General features: G+C 43.0%; 1 protein-coding gene across 5 annotated transcripts in view; it reads left to right on the top strand.

The window, feature by feature from the left end:
• Positions 1-7,690, top strand: part of pudp (pseudouridine 5'-phosphatase) — a 35,996-nt gene extending 28,306 nt beyond the window's left edge. For all 5 annotated transcript variants that reach the window (XM_059646822.1, XM_048532697.2, XM_048532695.2 and 2 more), the window contains one exon: positions 5,209-7,690. In XM_059646822.1, coding sequence (XP_059502805.1) covers positions 5,209-5,385 — 177 coding nt within the window. In that variant the 3' untranslated portion in view covers positions 5,386-7,690. The remainder of the gene's footprint in view (positions 1-5,208) is intronic.
• Positions 7,691-25,556: the final 17,866 nt, after the last annotated feature.

Genomic DNA, 25,556 nt, shown 5'->3' with positions numbered 1-25,556 from the left:
GCAGCTTTCTCAACACAGATTCTCATTCCCCCTGCCTCTCTCCTCTTCCACCTTTATTGTTCACAAATCCTGAGTCATCATCTATTCACATTTCACAAATACACTTTTTATGTGTAAAAAAAAATTCACCCCTTGCTCCAAGGAAGCATGTGTAAGTGAAAAAGTAAAATGAGTGCATCAACTGCCTCAAAACTGTGTATGCTAGAAATGTTACTTTTTCAATTTGTTCATGGGATGAGTGTGTCACTGTATTTATTGCCCATCCCTAATTGCCTAGAGGGCACTTTAAGCAACAGCCACTTTGCTGTGGGGATGGAGTCATATGTGGTGCAGACCAGTTAAGGATGGCAGTCTCCTTCCCTAAAGAACATTAATTAACTGGATGGATTTTTAATCCAACAACCAATTCGTAGTCATCATTGGACTTTTAATTCCAGAATTTTTTCATTGAATTCAAATCCATCCATCTGTCCTGGCAGGATCCGAACCTGGGTGCCCAGAACATTCCCTGGGCCTCTTGATGAAATGTCCAGTGATAACACTACTGAACTATTGTTTCATATTGTGATAGCATAATACCTGATGGGAGCAAACGCGAGTGAGGAATAAAGTTGAACTGGCAATCACTCATCCAGCTTTCTGCTATCATACTCTTTCCTTCACGTGCACTGCTATTGACTGAATCTCCTCTCTGCCCTGCCGGCATGAACGCCATGGTCCTGTATTGGACCAAATTAAAGGAATGCACATTCTCCATAATAGCAGCTGCTTGTTGTGTCCATTGGATCATCCTCAAAGATCAGAATGTTCACTGGGCTTCAAGCAGACTGGAATCTCTGGGACAGCTTTTATTCAAAAGTGAAAGGAAACATTTGAGAGTGGTGTCTCCAGGAGGGGGGAAAAGGTACTTGATTTATATAGGCACATGCTTCCCAAATCATTTACAACTATTTGAGTGCTTTTCTTGCTGTATTCGCTGTTATAATGCATGAAACCCAGCAGCGAATTTTGCACTCAATGCATTGACAAAACCAGTGGGCCATTGATCAGAACACCTGTTTTGGCAAGAGTCAACAGAACACAAACAGATTCTTTAGTTCAACTTGTCCAGGCCACCTAAGTTTCCCAAACTTAAACTAGTCCCTATTCAATAAGATCATGGTTGATCTGATTTTAACTCAATTCCATTAATCTTCCATCCCTTTGGTAATCAAGAATTTATTTATCACTGCCTTAAAATATTTTAAGATTCTGCATCATCTGTCCTTTATAGTCATAGAGAAATGCAGCACAGAAAAAGACCCTTTGGTCCATTGAATCTGTGCCAGTCAAAAATAACCACCTAACAATTCTAATCTCATTTTCCAGCATTTGGCCCTGCTATTACATTGCTTATAGAGTCACCCTTTGGTGACCTTTTCATCCAACTTGTTCATACCTTCCAGGCTTCCTAAACTGAACTAGTCCCATTTGTCTGCATTTGGCCCATATCCCTTTAAACTTTTCTTATTCAGGTATTATCCATGTTGTAAATGTTGTAACTGTACCTCCATTGACCACTTCCTCCAGCAGTTCATTCCACATATGAACTAACCACTGTTTGAAAATGGTGCTCCTCAGGTCCCTTTTAAATCTTTCTCCTCTCACCTTAAAAATGTGCCCACTAGTTTTGAAACCCCCTACCCTAGGGAAAAGACATTTCCTATTTATCTTATCCATGCCCCCCGTGACTTGAGAAAACTGTCCAAGGTCACTCCTCAGCCTCCTCCTAGTGAAGAGAGAAATATTGGCCTGGACAAGAAGGAGAACTCCCCCCGATCAACTTAGAAATAGTGCCCTGGGATATTTTATATCCACTGTAGCAGGTAAATGGGGAACCTTGGTTTATTGTCTCCTCTCAGATGTGACATCTCTGATAGTGCAGACTACCCTGAACTGAGTCATGGATTAATAGAGGTCCACAGTATGGAAACAGTCTCTTCAGCCCAATTTGCCCATGTCGCCCAATACTACAAAGCAGGGTTAGTCTTGATTTTTGTTCTCAAATCTTGGAGTGTGAGTAGAACCTGGAGACTCAGAGGCGAGAATGCTGCCAACTGAGCCACACAATATGTGTACCATTGCATTCAGATTCACTTATGCAGCTTTTAGTATCCATCTCCAAATTTTAGGAAAACTCTACAAGAGAGACATGTGAAGCTAACAGGAAGTTTTATATTTATAAAACCAGGGGTCTACAGCAGTCTTAATGAAACTTTAAATATGAGATATATGATCTAGAGATATCTGTTTTCATATTTCTGAGCATTGTCTATATCTTTTTTTGTTGTGGTCCTCCTTGGCAAGTACAGCGTTGCTCTGTACTTTTGGAATGTCACTAAACCCACACTGTAAACTTGCTGAAGAGTGAGAATGAAACAATTCTCAGCATGTTTGCATCTCTAGATTGTTACTAATCTGACACTGCTCTCATAACTTTCTGGTTTGTAGCATGAGTGTAGGCTTTGTCTGTGTACAGCATTCCACTGTCCACAATAAATATTCGGAGCTGCCCACTTCATAATAGTGCAGCATAGGAATATTAATGGAGCCTACATGAATTGGAGAAAGTTTGATTTTTGGCACAAATACCCTTTGAAATCTGTTTTACCAGAAATGGGTGAATGTGAGTGGTGAACAGTCTTATTTCCTGTATCTTTATTAAATGAAGTTGAGGTCAAAACAGTCATCCACTCTCTCAGCTGTGACAGTCAGAAATACCTTAAAATGTAGCTGCCAACTTTGAACAATTTTTCTCCTCTTTTTCCATTTCTGGCGATAATAAAGATGACTTAAGTACTTCTGTGTGTGCTTTGCAATATCATGTTCTTTTTTCCTTCTGCCAAATTTGTTATGCACACCAGTTCAATGCTGATGAGGGACAAATGTCTTTCTTTGTTGTCAAAAGCAAATATGAGGAGTATGCGCAAACTGTAACAAATAAGTACAATGATTATAGGTCATGAACGTGGCTCCTATGGTAATGAAGAATTTTAATTACCTCTAGTTTCAGGGAATTAGTTAAGCCCTTCCATTTTTCAGATTACTGGGGTAATAATTCTTTGCTCCCATACAGCTAGCTCTAAGACATCACTGAAGTCAATTAGGTCTTTCACTGCAAGCTTGTCAAGTACATTTCTATGCAATGTCTGGATACCAAAGATTTCTGAAAGGGAATGGTAATGCTATTTTGTGAGGCTTTTAAGCTTCTTCACAAAAGTCAGACCATATCTCACTGTGGTTTCAGAGCTTTCAGCAGTGACTGAGGGCTTTTTAGAGACTTTGGGTTAATGCTTTGGAGTGGATATACACTCTACAACAAAGCGAATTGGCAAGGTCTACTTTTATTTTGAAGCGTTCAAGACATTAATGGGGATGGACTGTCCGCCCGACTGGGCTGGGGGTGGGGGTGGTGCATGATAAAACGCTAACATGGAGGGGTCACTGTCACCAAAATATTATTTTATGTAAAACCCATAATTGAGATGCATTTTGAAACACAAAGGAGAGCTGCACAGCCTTTGAGGTTAAACCTGAGCAGAATACAAGTATGTTTCGAAGTGACGAGGATGAGGAAGTATATGAGAGATCACAATACAAAGATTTCAAAAGGACTACTGTAAATTTAATAGAAAACAAAATGTGATTGTGTGTTTACTTTGACACTTGATTAATAATGCACTGATTTAAAGATGCAGGGTGGAGATTGGATTGCATGCTTGATAGTGTGTGAAAAAATATCTGAGAAACCTACTTCACCTTAATTTTGTATTTTCTTCTTATGTCAGATTATACTTAGCACTGCACTATGGAGAGGTGATGGCATAGTGGTAATGTCACTGCAGTAGTTATCCAGAGTCCTGAACTAATGTTCTGAATGACATGGGGTTCAAATCCCACCATAGCAGATAGTGAAATTTATATTTGTTAGCCAAATGGCAACCACTATTGATTGTTATAAAAACCTGCCTTGTTCATGAGTGTCCTTTAGAGAAGGAAACCTGCCGTCCTTACCTGTGGGCCTAGATCCCCACACCCACAAAAGTGTGGAGCAAATTACTGCAGATGCTGGAATCTGTACTGAAAACCAAACAATGCTGGAAATCACAGTGAGTCAGGCAGCATCCATGGAGAGAGACCAAGCTAACGTTTCTAGTCCTGATGATTCTTCATCAGAGCTGACATGAAGTGTGGAGAGGGCACACACTTGACCCTTAACTGGCCTCTGGGCAATTAGGGATCACAGTAAATGCTGATCTAAATGGTGATGAGCTAATCGCGTTAACAAATAATAAAATAAAAATGCTATATTTATTCCTCTCCTGAAACTTTTTAGAATCACAGGAGATTAAGTTGGCTGTGTGATTGTCCCTTGTGGTATCTTGCACGTGGTCTGTGCTGAATTGATTGAATATAGTCAGGGAAATGGCTTGGAAGCTACAGTCTTTCTTACATTCTCAGGACCTAGAGAGAAAGGTTGGGGGCATGAAAGCTATCGGAGTGACTGTTTTTAAAAGTTATGAGATGTAGTGAAAGAACAGATAAAGTGGATGGCAGCGTGGTGGCTCCTTGGTTAGCGCTGCAACCTCAGAGTGCCAGGGACCCAGGTTCAATCCTAGCCTCATGTGACTGTCAGTCTGGCGTTTTCCCATTCTCCTGGTGTCTGCGTAGGTTTCCTCTGGGTGCTCCGGTTTTCTCTCAGCCCAAAGATGCACAGGCTGGGTGGCCTGGCCGTGTTAAATTGACCCATAGTGTCCACAGATATGCAGGCTAGGTGGGTTAGCCATGGGAAATTCAGGGTCATAAGGGTTGGGGGGTGAGATGTGGGTTTGGGTGGAATGCTTTTTGGAGGTCATTGAGGACTTGATGGGCCGAATGGCCGGCTTCCCGACTGTTGGGATTCTGTGATGATGATGGTTTTAAAGTTCAACTGTGACATCCCTTATGATTGAATAGTGAGTTGACTTTCATTGCCTAGTTTAGCACATGAGGAATGGCTAGTTGAGCATAATACCAGAGGGTGTCAAGTGCATAGCCCAGTCAAAATCCAGCAGTTAGTGCCTAGGTGAAAGTGTGAAGAGAAAGGGGGAATTGAGAAGTAGGGGGGAAGTGAGAAAAATATGTATGTTGTTTTTTTTATCATAGGCATGCTTTCTTTTTTTCTATTAGTGTCTTGTGTTTGAAGATTCCCCAAATGGAGTTACAGCAGCACTGGCGGCAGGAATGCAAGTCGTCCAGATTCCGGATCCGCAGCTTGACCCAGAACTGACAAAGCCAGCCACCTTGGTACTCAAGTCCATGGAGGATTTCAAGCCAGAATTGTTTGGTTTGCCTGCATACAAGTAGAAACAGTTTCTGGACACAGATTGGGACCTCTCTCTCTTTCTCTTTATCTGTTTTTTTTCTCTCTCTTTCCTCCTAGACCATGTGGTGAAAGAAGACATTTCACGAACACATCAGGTTTTGCTTATTGAGTTCCACCATTCACCAATTTGCATAACCTGTTTGGAAACAAGTGGAATACCCATGTAATACTCACACCACCGAGGTTAAGACAAAAGCTGGGGCCTGCACCTCCACTATCCGTCAGGCCTTCATGTGGATGCGCTGTTAATGTTTCTTAGATGGAGTTGAAACCAAACTAAGGCAGCCAATATGATTTGCAGTATCAGGGACATTCTTTCGTAACAGTGGAGCTGTTGTTACTTGACATGCAAGAATTACCTCATGATTATTTTGTTTTATTTGCACTGGGTTTAGGTCACCAAGGAGCAGCCTTCAAAGCGAAATGTGTGACATGCAGGCACTGCTGATTTCCCTTTCTATAATTTGTGCTATAGGTCCCCATTTGGTTTTCTGGATGACCGATAGGAGAACAGTAAGCAGCTTTTCCTGTTGCTATTAGAGCACAGAGCTCAGCTGCTTCACCATTGGCCAGTACAAATCTGCCAATACTGTAAAATTCATTGACAATGGCAGAAATTATTTCTTAGCATCTCTTGCCATAAAAGGAAAATCTCATTATCATGCCAGTGTTAGGATGCCTTTCACCATTGGGCTCTGTGTTACTAACCATCTTTCCCCAAGTCAAGCTGATTATTCCATTCCCAGTCAAATCCTCGGTAGAAAAGAACAAGTTTATTCTTTCCTTACGCTTTCTGATTTGCTTTAACAACTCTCTCTCTCAGCTCTTGATTGTTTGAAAACCTTCTGATTGATTCCCCTCATAACTCGTTACATACTAACTGATGTCATTTTATTGCTGTGCAAGGTATTCTTCTTGATATTGAACTTGTTATAAGACTGAAGTAAAAAGACCAAAGAGTGAGCGTGCTCAATGCAGCCAGACCCACTCAAATTATATTTTATGTTCATTCTGCTCAGAATTTATTATACGCTTCTGGAGCAGATGGGACTTAAACCTGGGCCTCCTGGCAAGAAGATACACTTAGAGGATCAGGATAGGTTGATCTGTAGCGGAAAGCGGAATAGAAATAACAATCATAAGCTTGTGATGTAGAGGTAGTGTGTAACACTGAGCCAGGACACTTGGAATCAGGATCCACCTGCTCCAGGGCTGTGTCAGAACATCTCTGAACAGGCCGATTATCAAAGAAAAATGAGCAAATGCTTTAAATTGCAGTGTAAACAGCAGGGCCAAAGTTTGAAGAGAGAAACTTGTCATCGAAGTCCCAGGATCAAATGTGTAATTTTTACAGTAATATCCTGTACATTTTTTTCTTTGACGTTTTAAATCTTAAGAACAGTTTTGTCTTTAACTTTGTTTCCTAACACCCTCCCAATCCCATCTCACTGCCATCTGTTATGATGCATTTTGACAGCTAAGCCATTCTACCTCGTTTTGGACAGCATCCTCATGGAGATGGAAAGAGTTGTCATTTCATGACTTGTTTTTCCAGCTGTGATATTAGAGCTCCCACCTTTGTGTCCAGTTGACTTCATTGCTGATACCGGCCCAATCCATGCAATCATCCGTGTTGCACACTGTTTCTGTCAGATTGTGGCAAAAACTACCTCAGAATATACTATATGAAGTTGCAGGTGACTGTAAAATGGACTGGAAGTATGTACTGTGCATGGAATTTGTCATTGGTTCTGTTTGTGATTGTGGAGAGTTTTAATGTTGATACATTACTCAGGGCATTCATTCCAACTCCTACAGATATGTGCCTAGTGACTAATGCCTTGCCCAGTGCTGATAAATTGAATCTATAACTCATTCTCTAACAACCAAGATATTGTGAACGGATGACTATGACTCCGACTCCAAAGGAAATTATATTTCCACTAATTTGGAATTGTAAGATAGTGATATTTCGGTTATTCAGCCATATTGTTGTGGTGAGGGTAAGGTTTTGCCCCGCATCTAACTGCACTGAGCTTGATGACAGAAGCTTGAAATGGTGAATTCATGATAACAATGTTACCATCCTCATCTTGAGCATAAGTATTCAAACAAAAAATGAATGTGCACACACACCTTTAAGTACTGACTGTGCTGTCCATATATATTTATAGATTGAATTGTATTGTTAAAGTGAGCATGTTCATCCTTTATAGGAACGCTAGATATGTCTTCTGTTTCCTAGGTTTTTGCTTTTGCTGTTCTAGTAAATTTATTGTTTGCAAAATTTGCCTTTTATTGGGAATAAATTTCTCTGTGACTGTTGTTTTGCTTATTTTCTACTGATATTTGATGATTGCACTATCTGTTACATTTCACTGCCTTGGAGAAGATACAATTATCAATGGATATTGCTCCTTAGAAATGATCACAAAACACTTTCATAACAAAACTCCATGTAGAGTAAAAATCCAATCTATTGGCTTTTCACCACAAAATAATAATATTTGTGTGATACTAGACCTTAATTCACCTCTTCAAATGGAGTTCTGAGCTACAGAGAGGCATCTGAATATATCTCATTTTGAAGGGAACGGGAGCAGAAATACTATTTACATTAACAAAATGAAGACGGAAGGAATCAGGCATTCGGTGTGAGAAGACCATGTAAATTTTTTCAGCAGGCAGTAATTGGTGCAAGATGTGCAGAAAAAATGAAATTATTGTATTCCTTGACTCTTTTAGACAGTGACCCTCTCCAGGCATGAATTCCTTCTCCACAGGTCTGCTATGCGTTTTCCTTTGTTGCAATGCCAGCTATTATTTCCTATCATGGACGTGGAAGCTGAGTTTGTGATATTCTTGGGCTTCTGTAGGATCCTGCAACCATCATCATTTGAATTGAAATCTAGAAATCAATTTTTAAAAGACTTACTGACCTCCTTGGTTGTACATTTTTCAGTTGAGAGCAGAATTAACATGTACTTCACCAAAAAAAAGTATGTTAAGATGATAGCCGCAGGTACCGGGGCGATGTGGGGAAAGACTCATATACTGACTGGTTAGGATTTGAAATGCACTGCATAAAAGGGTGATGGATGCAGTCATTTTCAGAAGAGATTTGAATAAATACATGAAGGAAAAAAATGTAAGAATGTGGAAAAATACTGGGGTACTGGAAGCAACTACATAGCTCTTACAGAGATGAACCCGGATGGGCTCTTTCAGCCCAGTTCGTCCCGTTCCCCCCCACTGCACAGCCCAGTTCGTCCACTCCCCCACTGCACCACAAAACCAGCCCAGCCTGTCTCTGCCTCCGTAACCTGTTCTTCCTCTCACCCAACCCTTCCTCCCACCCCAAGCCGCACCTCCATCTCCTACTTACTAACCTCATCCCACCTCCTTGACCTGTCCGTCTTCACTGGACTGACCTATCCCCTCCCTACCTCCCCACCTATACTCTCCTCTCCACCTATCTTCTTTTCTCTCCATCTTTGGTCCGCCTCCCCCCTCTCTCCCTATTTATTCCAGAACCCTCACCCCTCTTTGATGAAGGGTCTAGGCCCGAAACGTCAGCTTTTGTGCTCCTGAGATGCTGCTGGGCCTGCTGTGTTCATCCAGCCTCTCATTTTATTATCTCGGATTCTCCAGCATCTGCAGTTCCCATTATCACTGGGCTCTTTCTGTGCTGTGATTCTACTTGTGTCACTCTGGCAAAATCGCTGTCCATTAGAAACACACAAAAAAAAATTATTTTTGGCATCTTTGAGACATTCTCTTTGAATTTGAAGATGTAGCAATTTCAACTTGCACAGATTGCTTATTGTGTCAGAATGGAAAGCTTGTTGCTTTCACTATTCATCAAACTGTTCCTCAGGATTGCTGAGTCAACCAACTTCACCCAGGTGCGGAGAAGTTCTGGACAGTGATGCTTTGTTGCATCAAATAGTTTTGCAACAGAAGACTTCCACTCCCTGTTGCATTGCTGCTCTGTGTTCTGTTTTCCTGCGCACGAAGCTGATTTCTTTCTGCGCAGATTATGGATAATGCCAAGCATCCAGACACTCAAGTGGGCCTTCAGTTATCTTAAAAAAGCTCGAATTTCACATTCTGATAAGTTACGTAAGCAATGAATAGCTGCTACACAACTAAGAAGGGAAAGGGATTTGTGCTGACTTACCACATTGTTGAGGCAGCTTCTTGAAAGAAGGCAAACCACTCCAGCTGCTCTAGATCTGAAGTAAAAACAGGAAGCGTTGGGAGAAATCCTGTGGATCTGGCAGCATCTGTGGAGAGAAAAACAGGTAATGTTTTGGGTCCAATGAATTTAACTGGCTTTTCCTTTTTTTTTACACCCTGATTCCTTGTTTTACCACAAGGCAGAGAGGAAGGATGCAGCCTCTTGTTTTATCCAAACTCCACTGTACATAGAGTCAAAGAATCAGACCCTTTGGTCCAACTTGTCCATGCTGACCAGGTTTCCTAAACTGAACTAGTCCCACTTGCCTGTGGTTCCCTCTAAACCTGCCCAATTTTATATTTCTAAATTTCTGCCCATGGCACAGGACAAAGTAGGATATGTCAGAGCCCTAGAACCCCAGCTTGGGGCCAGAGTGCTTAGATCAGAGCACAGGGCTGCTGTCCTCCGGTTGGAGTGGTAGATCTGGACAAGGGAACCTAGGACTTTTGCTTGGGCCACTGATCCCACGGACCAAATTGGAGACTTCCATCTGATCAAGGGTTCTTTGGCACCACTTTCCAAATTTTCATAATTTAAAAGAAGGACAGCAAATACATAGGTACACTACCATCTGCGATTTCTTTTCCAATTCACACTTGAAGCTGGATCTCTGTTCCTTCCTAATAGCCCTGATAAGGACTGCAGATTTCTTTCCCACAGACTGCTGAATGAACCTCTCTAATTTGAAATCTAATGTCTAAACACCCTATGATTTGTTTATCCTTGTATGTCATGATCTACCTGTACTGTGTGCAAAACAAAACTTCTGACTGTATTTAAGTACGCATGACAATACATCAAATCCAAAGAACTAAATATGAGTAGCTTTTTAAATTCCAGATTTTACAACCTGCTACCACTGTAGGATTTGAACCAGTAGTCCCCAAAAATTGACCTGGGATTTTGGATTGTGAGAATAGTGACATTGCCACTACACTGTCACCTTCCCAACAATGATCATATATAAACTTTTAAAGCTGTGAAAACAACTTCCTCGAGTTGTGAAAACAAATTCATTTGTGCAGTCAGTCCTTACTGATGTCTTTCAGCTATTGTCATGTTTTCAAAACTCCACACGCATGGTCTCTCTCTCACTCTCTCTCTTCCCCCGCTCCCACCCCCTATCTTTCTTTGTCTCACAAACATGTAAATCTATGGGGTGAAACGTTTCACTCAAGATATTTGTTTGTTTGCAGATACATCCTATTTTGTTCAAAAAGCACACAATTTGTAGTCATAGTCAGTTAGTATGGCATCTTATAAATTCCTGGTTTTGGAATAAAACCAGCCTGATTCCAGGTTAAAAGTCTGAGACAGATTCTGAACAAGGTCTGACACCTACAATTAAGTGCTGGACCTGAGATGCCACCTTTTGTATATTCCTATCACTCTGCCTGATTGTAGGCCAGCACAGCACTGACATTGACTTTATAAACACTTTAATCACCATCTAACGCACTTGGTCACCTGCAGAGAATTATCATCTGATTCTCCACTCACACCAGTGTGCCATCTTTTGATCTCTCTGCCTATGATCTCTCTGCCTATGATCTCTATATCTGTGTGCTCCCTTTTCTCACTGCACCTGACGAAGGGGCTGCACTCCGAAAGCTTGTGTGATTTCAAATAAACCTGTTGGATTATAACCTGGTGTCGTGTGACTTCTGACTTTGTCAAACCTCCACAATTAGCACTGCGCTCCCAAGTTGATTTCACTGGCAAGCTGCAGATGTCTTGGAACACTTTATTCAGAGTAAATTCTAGAAGCCACATTTATGTCAAAGTACTTGAGCATCTAGTATATGGGCAGGCCACCGGGATCTTGGTACATTCACAAATTGATTTGTATGCATGTCAGAACACAATCCAGGACAATATAAACTAGTCGGATGTATATCAGATCTTTAAATTGACTCTGCTCATAATAACATAAGAACTAGGAGCAGGAGTAGGCCAGTGGCCCCTCGAGCCCGCCCCACCATTCAATAATATCATGGCTGATCTTTTTGAGACCTGGCTCCACTTACCCGCCCACTCACCAAAACCCTTAATTCCTCTACTGTTAAAAAATTTCTCTAGGCTTGCCTTAAAAACATTCAGCGAAGTAGCTTCAACTGCTTCACTGGGCAGGGAATTCCACAGATTCACAACACTTTGGGTGAAGAAGTTCCTCCTGACCTCAGTCCTACATCTGCTTCCCTTTATTTTGAGGCTGTGCTCCAGGTCCTAGTTTCACCTGCTGGTGGAAGCAACCTCCCTGCTTCCACCTCATCTATTCCCTTCATAATCTTCTATGTTTCTATAAGATCTCCCTTCATTCATCAGAATTCCCATAAGAATAATTAAGCCTACTCAGTCTCTCCTCATAATCCAACCCTCTCAACTCTGGAATCAACTCAATGGGATCACATTCTTAAGTCTGAGTGTTCATTAGTCTATTGGGTGCCTGTATTGAATTTGAAGATCTGTCTTTGCTAACGGGCATTCCTCTTTGTCAAAACCACCAAGAACACGCTGGTATCTGCAGAGAGATCGTCATGACCGACGTTGTGACATGTTAAGACGAAATGTACACCAAGAGGGTTAAGGGGAACTAGCATGGCAACGGCCAATGGTTTTTCTTTAGTTACCAGGAAATGGATGGCTCAGTGTGTAACTCCAGTCCTCGCCGGTAAGGACTAAGACTGTTTCTCCTTGTTGTAGGTGAGGAGATAAGTGTGGGCACCCCACTACCTGTCTTGCCTGTTTTCAACTGGAATGGGACAAAGGGAGGGGTGGAGTGAGGTGAAAGTGTGTGGCACACCTGTGAGACTGGTACTGGTGGGGGGGGGGGGAAGTGTGGTGAAGTATCTTGAGTGAGTGAATAGGCAATGGAGAAGCCATCAAGGTTCAGTAGTGTGGAGGTTTGGGATGATTGAGGAAGACGCTGAATGCAGCCGCGAGAGGGCTACAGCTGGATTGTTGGCCGGAGTTGGGTGCAGTAGCAAAGATACAGTGAGTGTGAGGTCATAAACTAGAATCATAGAATCCCTACAGTGTGGAAGCAGGCCATTTGGCCTGTCAAGTCCATGCTGACCCTCTGAAGAACATCTCATCCAGACCCAACACCTTACCCTACCCCTGTAACCCTGCATTTCCCAAAGCTAATCCATCAAGCTTGTTCATCCATGGATACTATGGGAAGTTGAGGATGGCTACTCTTTGGACTGAGGGAGGAAACCTATGCAGATACTGGAGAATGTGCAAACTCCATACAACCAGTCACCTAAGGCTGGAATTGAACCTGGGTCTCTGGTGCTGTAAGACAGCAGTGGTAACTGTTGAACTGCCATGCCACCCAAAAGAGCTGAGATAAGATGGTGGCACTTACCATGGCAGAACAGAGAAGATCATTTATTTTCTTGAGGCACTACTATTGCCGGGGAGGCAATGGCTGAGTGGTATTATCACTGGACTGTTAATCCAGATAACATTCTGATAACATTCCTCTGATGAAGGGTCTAGGCCCGAAACATCAGCTTTTGTGCTCCTGAGATGCTGCTGGGCCTGCTGTGTTCATCCAGCCTCACATTTTATTATCTCTAACATTCTGAGGACCCAGGTTCAAATCCCACCAGGGCAGATGTTGGAATTTGAATTCAATAAAAATATCTGGAATTAAGAATCTAGTAATGACCATTGTCCGTTGTTGTAAAAACCCCTCTGGTTCACTAATGTCCTTTCGGGAAGGCAACTGCCATCCTTACCTGGTCTGGCCTACATGTGATTCCAGACCCACAGCAATGTGGTTGACTCTGAACTGCCCTCTGGGCAATTGGGGATGGGCACTAAATACTGCCTGGCCAGCCACACCCTCATCCTGTGAATGAATTTTAAAAAAGACTACGTGTGTTTCTCTGGATGCTGGAGACTGCACTGACTCATGGTGCCGTGGCTTCCTCTGGCAGCCCTCCTCTGCACCACTCTGTCAATTAGGACCCGACCAAGCTCCTGTCTGTAACAATGTGTTGTCAATTTCCAATTCTCTGCCATGTCCAAGGTGAACATCTGCAACTGAGCAGGGAAAACAATAAATACCAGTACTGACTAAGTGCTCATCGGCCTTTTGAATGTAGTACCAGCTGCAGTGATGCTGGTTTATCCGAGCATACCCAAGCTAGTAGCTAGAAGCTCGAGTGGCAGCATAGGACAAGAGGAGGGAAAGGGATGTGGTGGGTAGTTAATGAGAGGAATTTGGGGCAACCTTTTATTGTCCTTATAGAAATCCTCCATGAAATCAGACAAAAATAACAACTGTCCAAAATATGATAAGATTCAGCTCATTACCTTCTGCATTATGTTGATTTATTTGGTATACGGATTTACACAGCAGTAGAACTGGAAGAATTTATCAATATCCTCAATAATTATGATCCCTCTATTAAATGTAAACCACAACACTCAAGAAAAGCATTGATTTCTTCGACAGTGCAGTATTTAAAATAACACAAACCCACGGGCTTAAGCTAGCAAAATAAGTGCAGGAATAACAGCTAGAATATTTTAACCAGACAATTACTGTTTTTTTAAACTTAATCTCAGGATCTCAACCCCAGATTTAAGTTTAACAATTCACATAATGTTTTTGCCACAGCATTTTACCCATATTATAGCAGTTGATTTTCAGGTGTGTCGTTAGCTTTGTGGTTTCAATTTTTCCTGGCTTCCTGCTAGCTGAGTGTGCTTTTGTAGACAGGTTTAAAATTATTCTCTTTTCTTTTTTAGCCCCTCTCCAACCCCAAGCAGCATCTCTCTCTGTTCCCCACCCCCACCTCTTGCAATTTCTTGCTCTGTTTTTCCCATCCACCCCACACTCTTTTCTATATGTGTCCAAACTACTCTCCTCACTAACTCAGAGATAGTAGGAACTGCCAATGCTGGAGTCTGAGATAACTTGCTGGATGAACACAGCAGGTCAGGCAGCATCAGGGGAGCAGGAAAGCTGATGTTTCGAGTCTGGACCCAACTTCAGGAAAAAAAAAGATGAAGAAGGGTCCATACGCAAAGCGTCAGCTTTCCTGCTCCACTGATGCTGCCTAGTCTGCAGTGTTCATCCAGCTCTACACCTTGTTATCTCCTCACTGACCCTTTCTCTCCCGTAACACCCTTCCTCACCTTCACATAGCCTTGTGGTATTATAAAAAAACAGTGGGTTCTTTCGTAGAGCCATCTAGCACGGACCAACCTGTCCATGCAGACCAAATTTCTCAAACTAGGGATCCAGATAATATTCTGGAAACTGTGTTCAAATCCTGCCACAGCAAATGGTAGAATCTGAATTCAATTAAAACAGAAAGTTTGGAATTGAGAATCCGTAGATGACCATGAATCCATTGTTGATTGTTGGCAAAATCGATCTGGTCAACTGATATCCTTTAGGGAAGGAAATTGTCATCCTTACCCTGGTCTGGCCTACATGTGACTCCAGACCTACAGCAATGTAGTCGACAGTTGACTGCCCCTTGGGCAATTAGGGATGGGCAATAAATGCTGGCCTGGCCAGTGACGCTCACATCCCATGAATGAGTAAAGAATAAAAAAGCACTGGAGTGAACCAGTAGGTGATTGATGGAGCAGTTTCTCACCAACTCTTTAAATTTTAATTCTGTGGGAAAAGAGGGCAATTCTAATTAATTGCCCCATGAGTGAATTTAAGCAGGCAATTTGGAGGATTTGGGGCTGAATTCACTTTGCTGCTGTTCCCCACAACCCCATTTATTTTCAGCCCTGTTCCAGCTGAACATGCTGCATTGGCAAAAGGGAAGTTGGGTTGGACCCAATTTCTAGGTGTACTGTCAACTTTCATGCCTTTACCTAACTTGACCTAATCCCAAACTCATTTTTTCCTGCAACTGAAAATCCATCCTGCAAACTCGCTTGGGCTCCTTATGTCAGGAAATTTACACTGGCATCGGAAGCAGTCCAGATGAGGTTCGCTCAGCTGATCCAAGATCCATTTCCATCATTTCTACTGATTTCACTGTCCCTCCTCTATTTCGTCTGCAAGCTTTGGTTTACCTGACATTGTAGCAGAAATGAGGACCACACCCAGAAATTGCTGGAGAAACGCAGCAGGTCCGGCAACAGCTGTGGAGGGAGAAACAGAGTTTTTGAGACTGGTTTGACATTTGCAACAATCTTCAACCAGAGGTGCTCGATCCAACTTGGCCTCCTCCAGAGGTCCCCAGCATTACAGATGGGTCTTTATTCCAATTCAATTCAATCTACATGAGATCAAGAAACTGCACAACATTCTACAAAGACAGTGGGCTCTGAAAACATTCCAGCAATAGTCACAAAGGTACGTGTTTCAGCTGGCCCCCAGTGCAAGCTGCTCCAGTATAACTACAACACTGACATTTACCTGACAATGTGGAAAATTGTTCAGCTATGTCCTGTCCGCAAGAAACAGGACAGATCCAAACCACCTAATTACTGCTCCATCAGGCTACACTTAATCATCATCAAAGTCGTAGAGGTTTACCGCATGGAAACAGGCCCTTCCGCCCATTGCGTCCATGCTGACCAGTTTTCATGACTAAATTTGTCCCATTTGCTTGTGTTTGGTCCATATCCCTCCATACTTACTCCATCCAAGTGCCTGTCCAACAGTCCATCAAGCATCCTTACTCAACAATATCTTTCCCACTGGCACCCAGATTGGATGTCATTAGGCAAATTCAGCTCTTAGTCTCGTTACATTCATCTGTCTAAAAGTGGACCATAGAGCTAAACTCTAGAGGTGAAGTGAGAGTGACTACTCCAGAAAACAAGGCAGTATTTGACTGACTCAGGCATCAAGGAGCCCAGGCAAAACTGTAATCAATAGGGATTGGGGCAAACTCTCCACTGGTTGGAGTCAGACATGGCACGTAGTAAGATTGTTGTGGGTGTTGGAGTTCAGTTATCTCAGCTACAGGACATTTCTGTGGGAGTTCCTCAGCATAGTGCCTTAGGCCCAGTCATTTTGAGCTGCTTCATCAATGACACTCTCTCTCCATTATAATGGCAGGGCGGTGGGTGTTCATGGATGACTACATAATGCACCACCCACCACTCTTCAGGTGCTAAAACAGCAGTCTGTGCCCATATGTGACAAGGCTTGGATAGCATTCCAACTTGGGCTGAGAAATGGACAGTGGCATTTCATAGAATCACGGAATTATTTATGGCTCAGAGGGAGACCACTTGGCTCCTCATGCCTGCTTAAAGCCAATCTCCTACTTTTTCTCCATATTCCTCTGCATTAATTTATCCAAATAGTTATTCAATGCTCTCTTGAATGCCTCACAAGTACCAGGCAATGATTATCTCCAGCAAAAGAGAATCTAATCACCATCCCTTGACATTAATTGGATATTATCATCATTAAATGCCCCACTGTCAATATTTTGGGGGCTGCTACCATTGATCAGAAACTGCACTTGACAGCCCTATAAATACTGAGGCACTAGAATGAGTCATCGGCTTTTAACTCTGTAACAGGTAGGTCACCTCCCAAGCTCTCAAGCCTGTCCACCATCTTTAAGACATGTCAGGAGTGTGATGGAATAGTCCTCACTTCCCTGCATGAGTGCATCTACAACAATGATAGAAGCTCCACACCATCCAGGACAAAGCAGTCCACTTGATTGATACTCTATCCATCACCTTCAACTGTCACTCTATCCACCAACAATGCTCAATAGCAGCAGTATGTGCTATCTACAAGATATACTTCAATAACTCATTAATGATTCTTCAACAGCGCCTTCTAGGCAAGGGCAGCAGATACATGGGAACATCGCAGCCTGTAAGCTCGCCTCTAACCTATATATGATTCTGACTTGGAAATATATCACTTTTCCTTAAGTGTTGCTTGTTCAAAATCCTCGGAAGTCCCTCCCTTGCATAATTGTGGGTGTACCTCAACCACATGGAGTGCAAGGAAATGGCTCACCAGCATCCTCTCAAGGGCAGTGAAGGATGGGACATAAAAAAGCCCAAACAGTATCGTGATTGTAACAAGGTCTGCCAGGTGGACCTCAGAGAATATGAGTTCCTGATTGTGGCTGTTACTCACGCCCAATTAGGGAGCCCTGGCTGACAAATAAGAACAAGAACAGCAGAAGACCTATTCACTGTGATAGCTGACTCTAAGGAAGCACAATATCAAGAACTATGTGCGATTAAACAAAGGGTGACTTGGTGATGGGATACCATCCTCTGTGGAGTTCTTTCATCCACGTGCTGTGAATGAATGATAAAAAAAACTCTTCTTTCTAAAACTGACATTGTGAAGTCTGGTTTCCTGTTTGGTGTGAGATATATATTTGCCTCTATGGCATTCCCTCACTCTCTGTAAGAGACCCTGTTCATGACCCTGGACCCACACATCCTGGCTTACTCTTCATTCCTTCTGAAAGGCTGCTCACTTGTAAAACTTGCTGCAAAGATCAACAACAAAGTTCTCCCACAAACCCGAATCAACTGCTCAGGGGGTCGTTGGGGTGGGGGCGGGGGGTTGCATTCCTGCTAAAGTCAACATCTTAATAAGAAAATGTTGCTGTACGTTCTGAAGCCAAAAAAAAATCAAATTTAGCTTTTATTTAAAACCATTGTTTTTATACTCTAAAGGCTCCAGTGTAGAGAAATTCATTTAAATTCACATGGGAGCCTTTGCATTTCAGTGGAGCGTTGTCTGGGATGATTTCATCACAAACCATAGTGGATGGCTCCTGATCAGGTGGAATTGAGAATCAACCATGAAATTGACAGAAAGCTTCTTAATTTGTATGAGCTGCAAGTTTCATCATTACTGCCTGTGAAATAATATGCAGAGCTAACAGTGAATTCAGATATTTAACAAAGCCTGCCTTCCGGTTTTAACATTTTTGGTTTCTTTCCTTATCTTCGCTCTCTTTGATGCCCCTCAGGGCCCCAATCCTATAAGGATAACCTTTCTTATGCAGTGGCTGTGAATCCTCGAAAAGGCAGTGAATATTGTCCAGGTTGTCAAACAACATCCATACTGATCTCCAAGACATGCACAGATAAATGTACATGTTTTCTGTCAAAGATCACTAAAAATGGCAGGATTGCATCTCTACAATTCTTTTGAGTGTGGCAATGAAGTGTTAGCCAAGATCTTTCTCTCGCAACTCTGCAGCAGGACTGTGACCCTACACCGTACTGACTCAGTGGTGAGTGTTACCCAGTGAACTAGAGTTGACACTAGTCTGTAACTATATCAGCAGAAGACAACACTTACTGTGCTACTATCCTTTGCCTTTCACAGAGACATTGACGCACATCAGAGAGTCCAAACTGCTGCTGTGTTAAATTAGAACTCAGCTTTCCACTTTGATTCTGTCACCACCCACATTCTCCAAGTTTTTTTAAAAATTCATTACAGGATGAGGGCATCACTGGCTACAGAGCATTTATTGTCCATCCCTAATTGCTCAGAGGGTAGTTAAGAGTCAAGCACATTGCTGTGGGTCAGGGATCACATGTAGGCTGGACTAGATAAGGATGGCAGTTTCCTTCCCTCAGGGATGTGAGTCAACCAGATGGGTTTTTCCTGACAATTGACAATGGATTCACAGTCATTATTAGACTCTTAATTCCAGATATTCGAACCTGGGTCCCAGAACGTTATCTGGGTCTCTGGATTTGCACTCAAGTGACAATGCCATGAGGCCATTGCTTCCCTTGCCTTGTTCTTCTGTTTTTTGCTTTCAGCCTGAGCTGATCTTGAGTTTGCTATTAATACTCACTCTGGACCAATGCTTTGGTTCTTCTGTACCACCACAGATTCAAGACAGCTTCTTCGCCGCAGTTCTTTGACTTCTGAATGATACCCTCAAATCTAAATTTAATGTTGATTTTGCTCTCTGTGTACCTTCGCTACGGCCATAACATTGTATTCCTCGCTCTGTTCTATTACCTGAGTGCACTTTGTGTGGTATGATCTGCCTGCACTGCACACAAAACAAAACTTTTCACTGGCTCTGTGGTCAGCACTGCTGCCTCACAGCACCAGCGACCAGGTTCGATTCCACCCTCGGGTGACTGTCTGTGTGGCACTTGCACATACTCCTAGTGTCCACATGTGTTTCTGCCGGGTGCTCCAATTTCTTCCCACAGCCCAAAGCTGTGCAGATCGGGTGGATTGGCCATGCTAAATTGCCCATAGTTCATGGATGTGTAGGTTATGTGCATTTGCCGTGGGGAATACAGGTTTACAGGGGTAGGGTAGGGGGATAAGTCTGGGTGGGATGTTGTTCGGAGAGTCTGTGCAGACTTGTTGGGCCGAATGGCCTGCTTCCACACAGTGGGGACTCTATGATTTTACGTACCTAATTACATGTGACAATAATAAATCAAATCAAACCATTACCAGTCCTTTGGTTAGGATCCTTCTTTGGAAATGCTCCTCTGATGCTGCCTGGCCTGCTGTGTTCCTCTGGCTCCACACTGTGTTGTCTCTGACTCCAGTATCTGTGGTTCTTGCTATCTATCAGTGCAGACAAAGTGACTTTGAATTTGATTTATTTTCAGTCACATGTTTATATTACAAAATACAGTGAAAAGTGTTGTTCAGTGTCACCACCCTCTCACGCCATCTCAAAACACAGAAAATAAACCAAAACACAAAATACTAAAATAATTGTAGGAACTGCAGATGCTGGAGAATCTGAGATAACACAGTGTAGAGCTGGATGAACATAGCAGGCCAAGCAGCATCAGAGGAGCAGGAAAGTTTGACGTTTCGGGTCGAGACCCTTCTTCAGAAATGAAGAAGGGTCCAGACCTGAAACGTCAGCTTTCCTGCTCCTCTGATGCTGCTTAGCCTGCTGTGTTCATTCAGCTTCACACTGTGTTATCACACAAAGTATTAAGTCAGAAACATAAAAGAATCAAGCTCATCTTATAGTCTTATCTGAGTAAAGTTCGGTGGTGTTTGGAATAGATCCTGCTTCTAGTTCAGCACCTCCATCCTGAATCCTCGCGTCCCTGCTGCTAAACTATGCTTTGCCACTGCTGGAAAAAAGTAGAGGTAATATTTCGAGTCCACTGACCCCTCTCCTTTTGTTGTTTATTTTCTAATGCTTTTAATCTCAAACCTGCCTCATCCTCTCACCTTTAGGCCTGAAATGTCAGTTTTCCTGCTCTTCTGATGCTGCTTGGCCTGCTGTGTTCATCCAGCTCTACACCTTGTTACCTCAGATTCTCCAACATCCGCAGTTCCGACTAGCACGCCCTCTCAGCTTCCCTTTTGTAGAGTCATGGAGTCATACAGCATGGCAATAGACTCTTCAGTCCAAACTGACCCTGCTGAGCAAAACCCAAAGCTAAACTAATTTCACCTGCCTGCTCCTGGCCCACATCCCTCCAAACCTTTCCTATTCACATATTTATCTAAGTGTCGAGATAAAAAGGTGTGAAGCTGGATGAACACAGCAGGCCAAGCAGCATCAGACGAGCAGGGAAGTTGACGTTTCAGGTCTGGACACTTCATTTCTGAAGAAGGGTCCAGGCATGAAACATCAGTCTTCCTGCTCCTCTGATGCTGCTTGGCCTGCTGTGTTCATCCAGCTCTACACCTTTTTATATCAGATTCTCCAGCATCAGCAGCTGCAGCTACCTCCCCCTTATCTAAATGTAACTGTGTCTGCATCCATGACTTCCTCAGGAAGTTCATTCCACACACGAGCCACCCTCTGTGAAAAAAGTTTGTCCCTCATGTTATTTTTAAATCTTTCTCCTCTCACCTTAAAATTATACCCCCTAGTCTGTAAATCCCCCACCCTAGAGAAAAGATACCTACCATTAAGACTATCTATACACCTCAGGATTTTATCAACCTCTATAATATCACCTCTTAACCTCCTGCACTCCAGTGAGAAAAAAACCCAGCCTATCCAGCCTCTCTTGATTACTCAAACCCTGCATTCCTGGCAACATCCCAGGAAATCTCTTCTGAACCCACTCTATCTTAACATGGTCCTTCCTACAACAGAGCAACCAGAACTTTTGTTTTTGTTTGACTTTTTGTTTCACTTGTCTCCTTCACCTTTTCCAACAGCATGAAACGAAAACCCCATTGCAGTAGCGTGTCTCTTCAGTTCCAAAGAAAAGTCATTTTGGGATTGTAGAATCTCTGACTGTTAAAACGTTAACTCTGTTTTTCTCTCTCTCCACAGATGCTGCTGAGTTTCTCCAGCATTTTCTGCTTTTATTGTAATTTTGGCTGCCCAACATTTTGCTTTAATTTGCTTGAAGCAACTGACAGGAATTGAACTTGTGATTGCCTCGTCAGCCCTTTGCAAAGCCAACTAAGTGAGGTTTTGGTGGTAGGGAATAAACAGTGATGGACGGTTCACGAGATTTAAGTTGATGATCAGCACTGAGCTAAAGTTCCAGTGGATCATTTGAACCACCGATGCAGATCAAGTACTGCTGTCTATATGCAGAGCACATAGAACTGAATGTTTACTTTAGATACAGGAACAGAGACAGAAGCATCTTCCCCTGGCCTGAAAAGAGGCAAGAGAAATAGCCACAGACCTGAAATTTCTTCAAAATATCCTTTTTCAGTTGCAAGCAACCATCCTGCTCCCAATTCGAGGTAGCAGATAAGCTCTCAATCATGGAATTGCTACAGTGTGGAAGCAGGCCATTCGGTCCATCGAGTGCCACACCGACCCTCCGAAGAACATCCCACCCTATCTCTGCAGCCCAGCATTTCCCATGGCCAATCCACCGAGGCTGCATACCTTTGGACTGTGAGAGGAAGCCCACGCATACATGGGGAGAATGTGCAAACTCCACACAGACAGTCACCACAGGTGGGATCCTCTATCCAACCCGTCCATGCTGACCAGATATCTCAAATAAATCTAGTCCCATTTGACAGCAATGGGCCCACATCCCTCTGAACCCTTCCTATCCATGTACCCATCCAGATGTCTTTTAAATGTTGTATTTGTACCAGGCGCCACCACTTCCTCTGGCAGCTCATTCCATACATGCACATTGCTGCGTGAGAAAGTTGACCCCCAAGGTCTCTTTTGTATCTTTCCTCTGTCACCCTGTACACCCACATCCAGGGGAAAAGACCTTTCAACTCATGATTTTATAAACCTCTATAAGTTCACCCCTCAGCATCTGACGCTCCATGGAAAATAGCCCCAGCCTATTCAACCTCTTCTTACAGTTCAAACCCTCCAACCCTGGCAACATTGTTGTGTATCTTTTCTGAACCCTTTCAAAGTTTCACGACATCATTCCTATAGCAGGGAGGACAGAATTGCACACAGTATTCCAGAGTGGACTAACCAATGCCCTGTACAGTTGCAACATGACCTTCCATCTCCTATACTTAGTGTACTGACCAAGAAAGGCAAGTGTACCAAATGCCTTCTTCACTATCCTATCTACATGCAACTCCACTTTCAAGGTCTCTTTGCTCAGCAACACTCCCCAGGACCTCACTATTAAGTTTATAAATCCTGCCCTGATTTGCCTTTCCAAAATGCAGCACTTCACATTCATCTAAGTTGTTAACCATCAGCCATGGCTCAGCCCATTGGTCCATCTGATCAAGATCCCGTTGTACTCTGAGATAACATTCTTCACTGTCCACGACACCTCCAATTTTGGTGTAATCTGCAAATGTACTACCTATATCTCTTGTGTTCACATGCAAATAATTGATAGAAATGGTGAAAGTTAGTGGACCCAGAACTGATTCTGTGTCATACTGCTGGTTACAGGCCGCCAGTCTGAAAAGCAACCCTCCTCTACCACCCTTGTCTTAAAAGAGGTGATGGGGGAAATAGCAAATGCACTAGTAATTATTTACCAAAGTTCACTGGACTCTGGGGTGGTTCCTGAAGATTGCAAAACAGCCAAAATGATGCCACTGTTCAAAAAAAGGAAGTAGACAAAAAACAGGTAACTACAGGTCAGTTAGTTTAACGTTGGCAAAATAGGTTATGTTTTAAATGGTAAAAAATTGCAGCACGCTGCTGTGCAGAGGGGCTTGGGTGTCCTTGTGCGTGAATCGCTGAAGGTGGGATTGCAGTTGCAGCAGGTGATTAAAAAGGCAAATGGAATTTTGTCTGCCATTGCTCGAGGGATGGAGTTTAAAAACTGGGAGGCTGTGCTGCAGCTGTATAGGGTCCTGGTGAGGCCACACCTGGAGTACTGTGTGCAGTTTTGGTCTCCTTACTCGAGAAGAGGTATACTAGCACTAGAGGGGGTGCAGAGGAGATTCACTCAGTTAATTCCAGAGTTGAGAGGGTTGGGTTATGAGGAGAGACTGAGTAGACTGGGATTCTACTCATTGGCATTCAGAAGAATGAGGGGTGGTCTTATAGAAACATATAAGATTATGAAGGGAATAGATAAGGTGGAGGTGGGGAGGTTGTTTCTGCTAGCAGGTGAAACTAGGACTAGAGGGCATTGCCTCAAAATAAAGGAAAGCAGATGTAGGACTGAGGCCAGGAGGGAATTCTTCACCCAGAGGGTTGTGAATCTGTGGAATTCCCTGCTCAGTGAAGTGGAAGAAGCTCTGATGAAGGGTCTAGGCCCGAAACGTCAGCTTTTGTGCTCCTGAGATGCTGCTTGGCCTGCAGTGTTCATCCAGCTTCACACTTTGTTATCGAAGCTACTTTGCTGAATGTGTTTAAGGTAAGGCTAGATAAATTTTTGAACAGTAAAGGAATTAAGAATGAAAGTGAGTGGGCGGGTAAGTGGAGCTGAGTCTCAAAAAGATCAGCCATGATCTTATTGAATAGTGGGGCTGGCTCAAGGGGCCAGAGGCCTACTCCTACTTTTAGTTCTTATGTTCTTATATCTTCTACCTTTGAGCCAGCTCTGTATTCAAATGGCTAGTTCTCCCGCATTCCATCCGATCTAACCTTGCTAACCAATCTACCATGAGGAACATTGTTGAATGCCTTACTGATGTCCACATTGATCACGTTCACTGCTCTGCCCTCTTTAATCCTCTTCGTTACGTCTTTAAAAAAAATTCAATCAAATTAGTGAAACATGATTTCCCACACCATGCTGACTATCCCTAATCAGTCCTTGCCTTTCCAGATAGACGTAAATCCTATCCTGCACAATTCCCACCAACAACTTGCCCACCACCAATGTCAGGCTTGCTGTTCTATAGCTCCCTGGCTTTTCCTTAGCGCCTTTCTTGAACAGTGACACCACGTTAGCCAATCTCTAGTCTTCCTGCATCTGACCTGTGGCTATCAATGATACAAATATCTCAGTGAGGGGCCCAGTAATCACTTCCCTAGCTTCCCACCGAGTTCTAGGGGACACTTGATCAGGTCCCAGGGATTTATCCATCTTTGTGCATTTTAAGCCATCCAGCACCTCCTCTCCTGTAATATGGACATTTAAAGGTTTCTATTTATTTCTCCATGTTCTATATCTTCCATATCCTTCTCCGCAGTAAACACTGATGCAAGATACTCATTTAATATCTCTCGCATCTCCTACGGTTCCACACACGGGCAGCCTTGCTGGTTTTTAAGGGGACCTATTCTCTCCCTAGTTACCCTTTTGTCTTAACATATTTGTCGAATCCCTTTGGATTCTCCTAAATTTTGCCAAAGTACTATCCCCAGTCATGACCTACAGCTGAGGTCTCTGCCACTGAAAGGTAAGGGGTGACTAGTAAATCATATTTATCTCCTCTGAAAGAACCTAAATGCCTAGCTTGTGAGCAGCATTCCGCGAGCCTTCCTGATTACCTTCTGTCCCTGTGTGCTAGCTTTCTGTGTTTCGTGCACAAGTCCCACCAAGTCCTTTTGTGTTGTGGTTTTCTACAGTGCCACCAGCAATTTTAGCCACCATACCTTTTGT

Source organism: Stegostoma tigrinum, chromosome 6 (assembly GCF_030684315.1).
Source record: "Stegostoma tigrinum isolate sSteTig4 chromosome 6, sSteTig4.hap1, whole genome shotgun sequence".
Lineage (NCBI taxonomy): Eukaryota > Metazoa > Chordata > Chondrichthyes > Orectolobiformes > Stegostomatidae > Stegostoma > Stegostoma tigrinum.
Note: the sequence above shows the minus strand (reverse complement) of the source record. Positions and strands in the feature narration are given on the sequence as shown.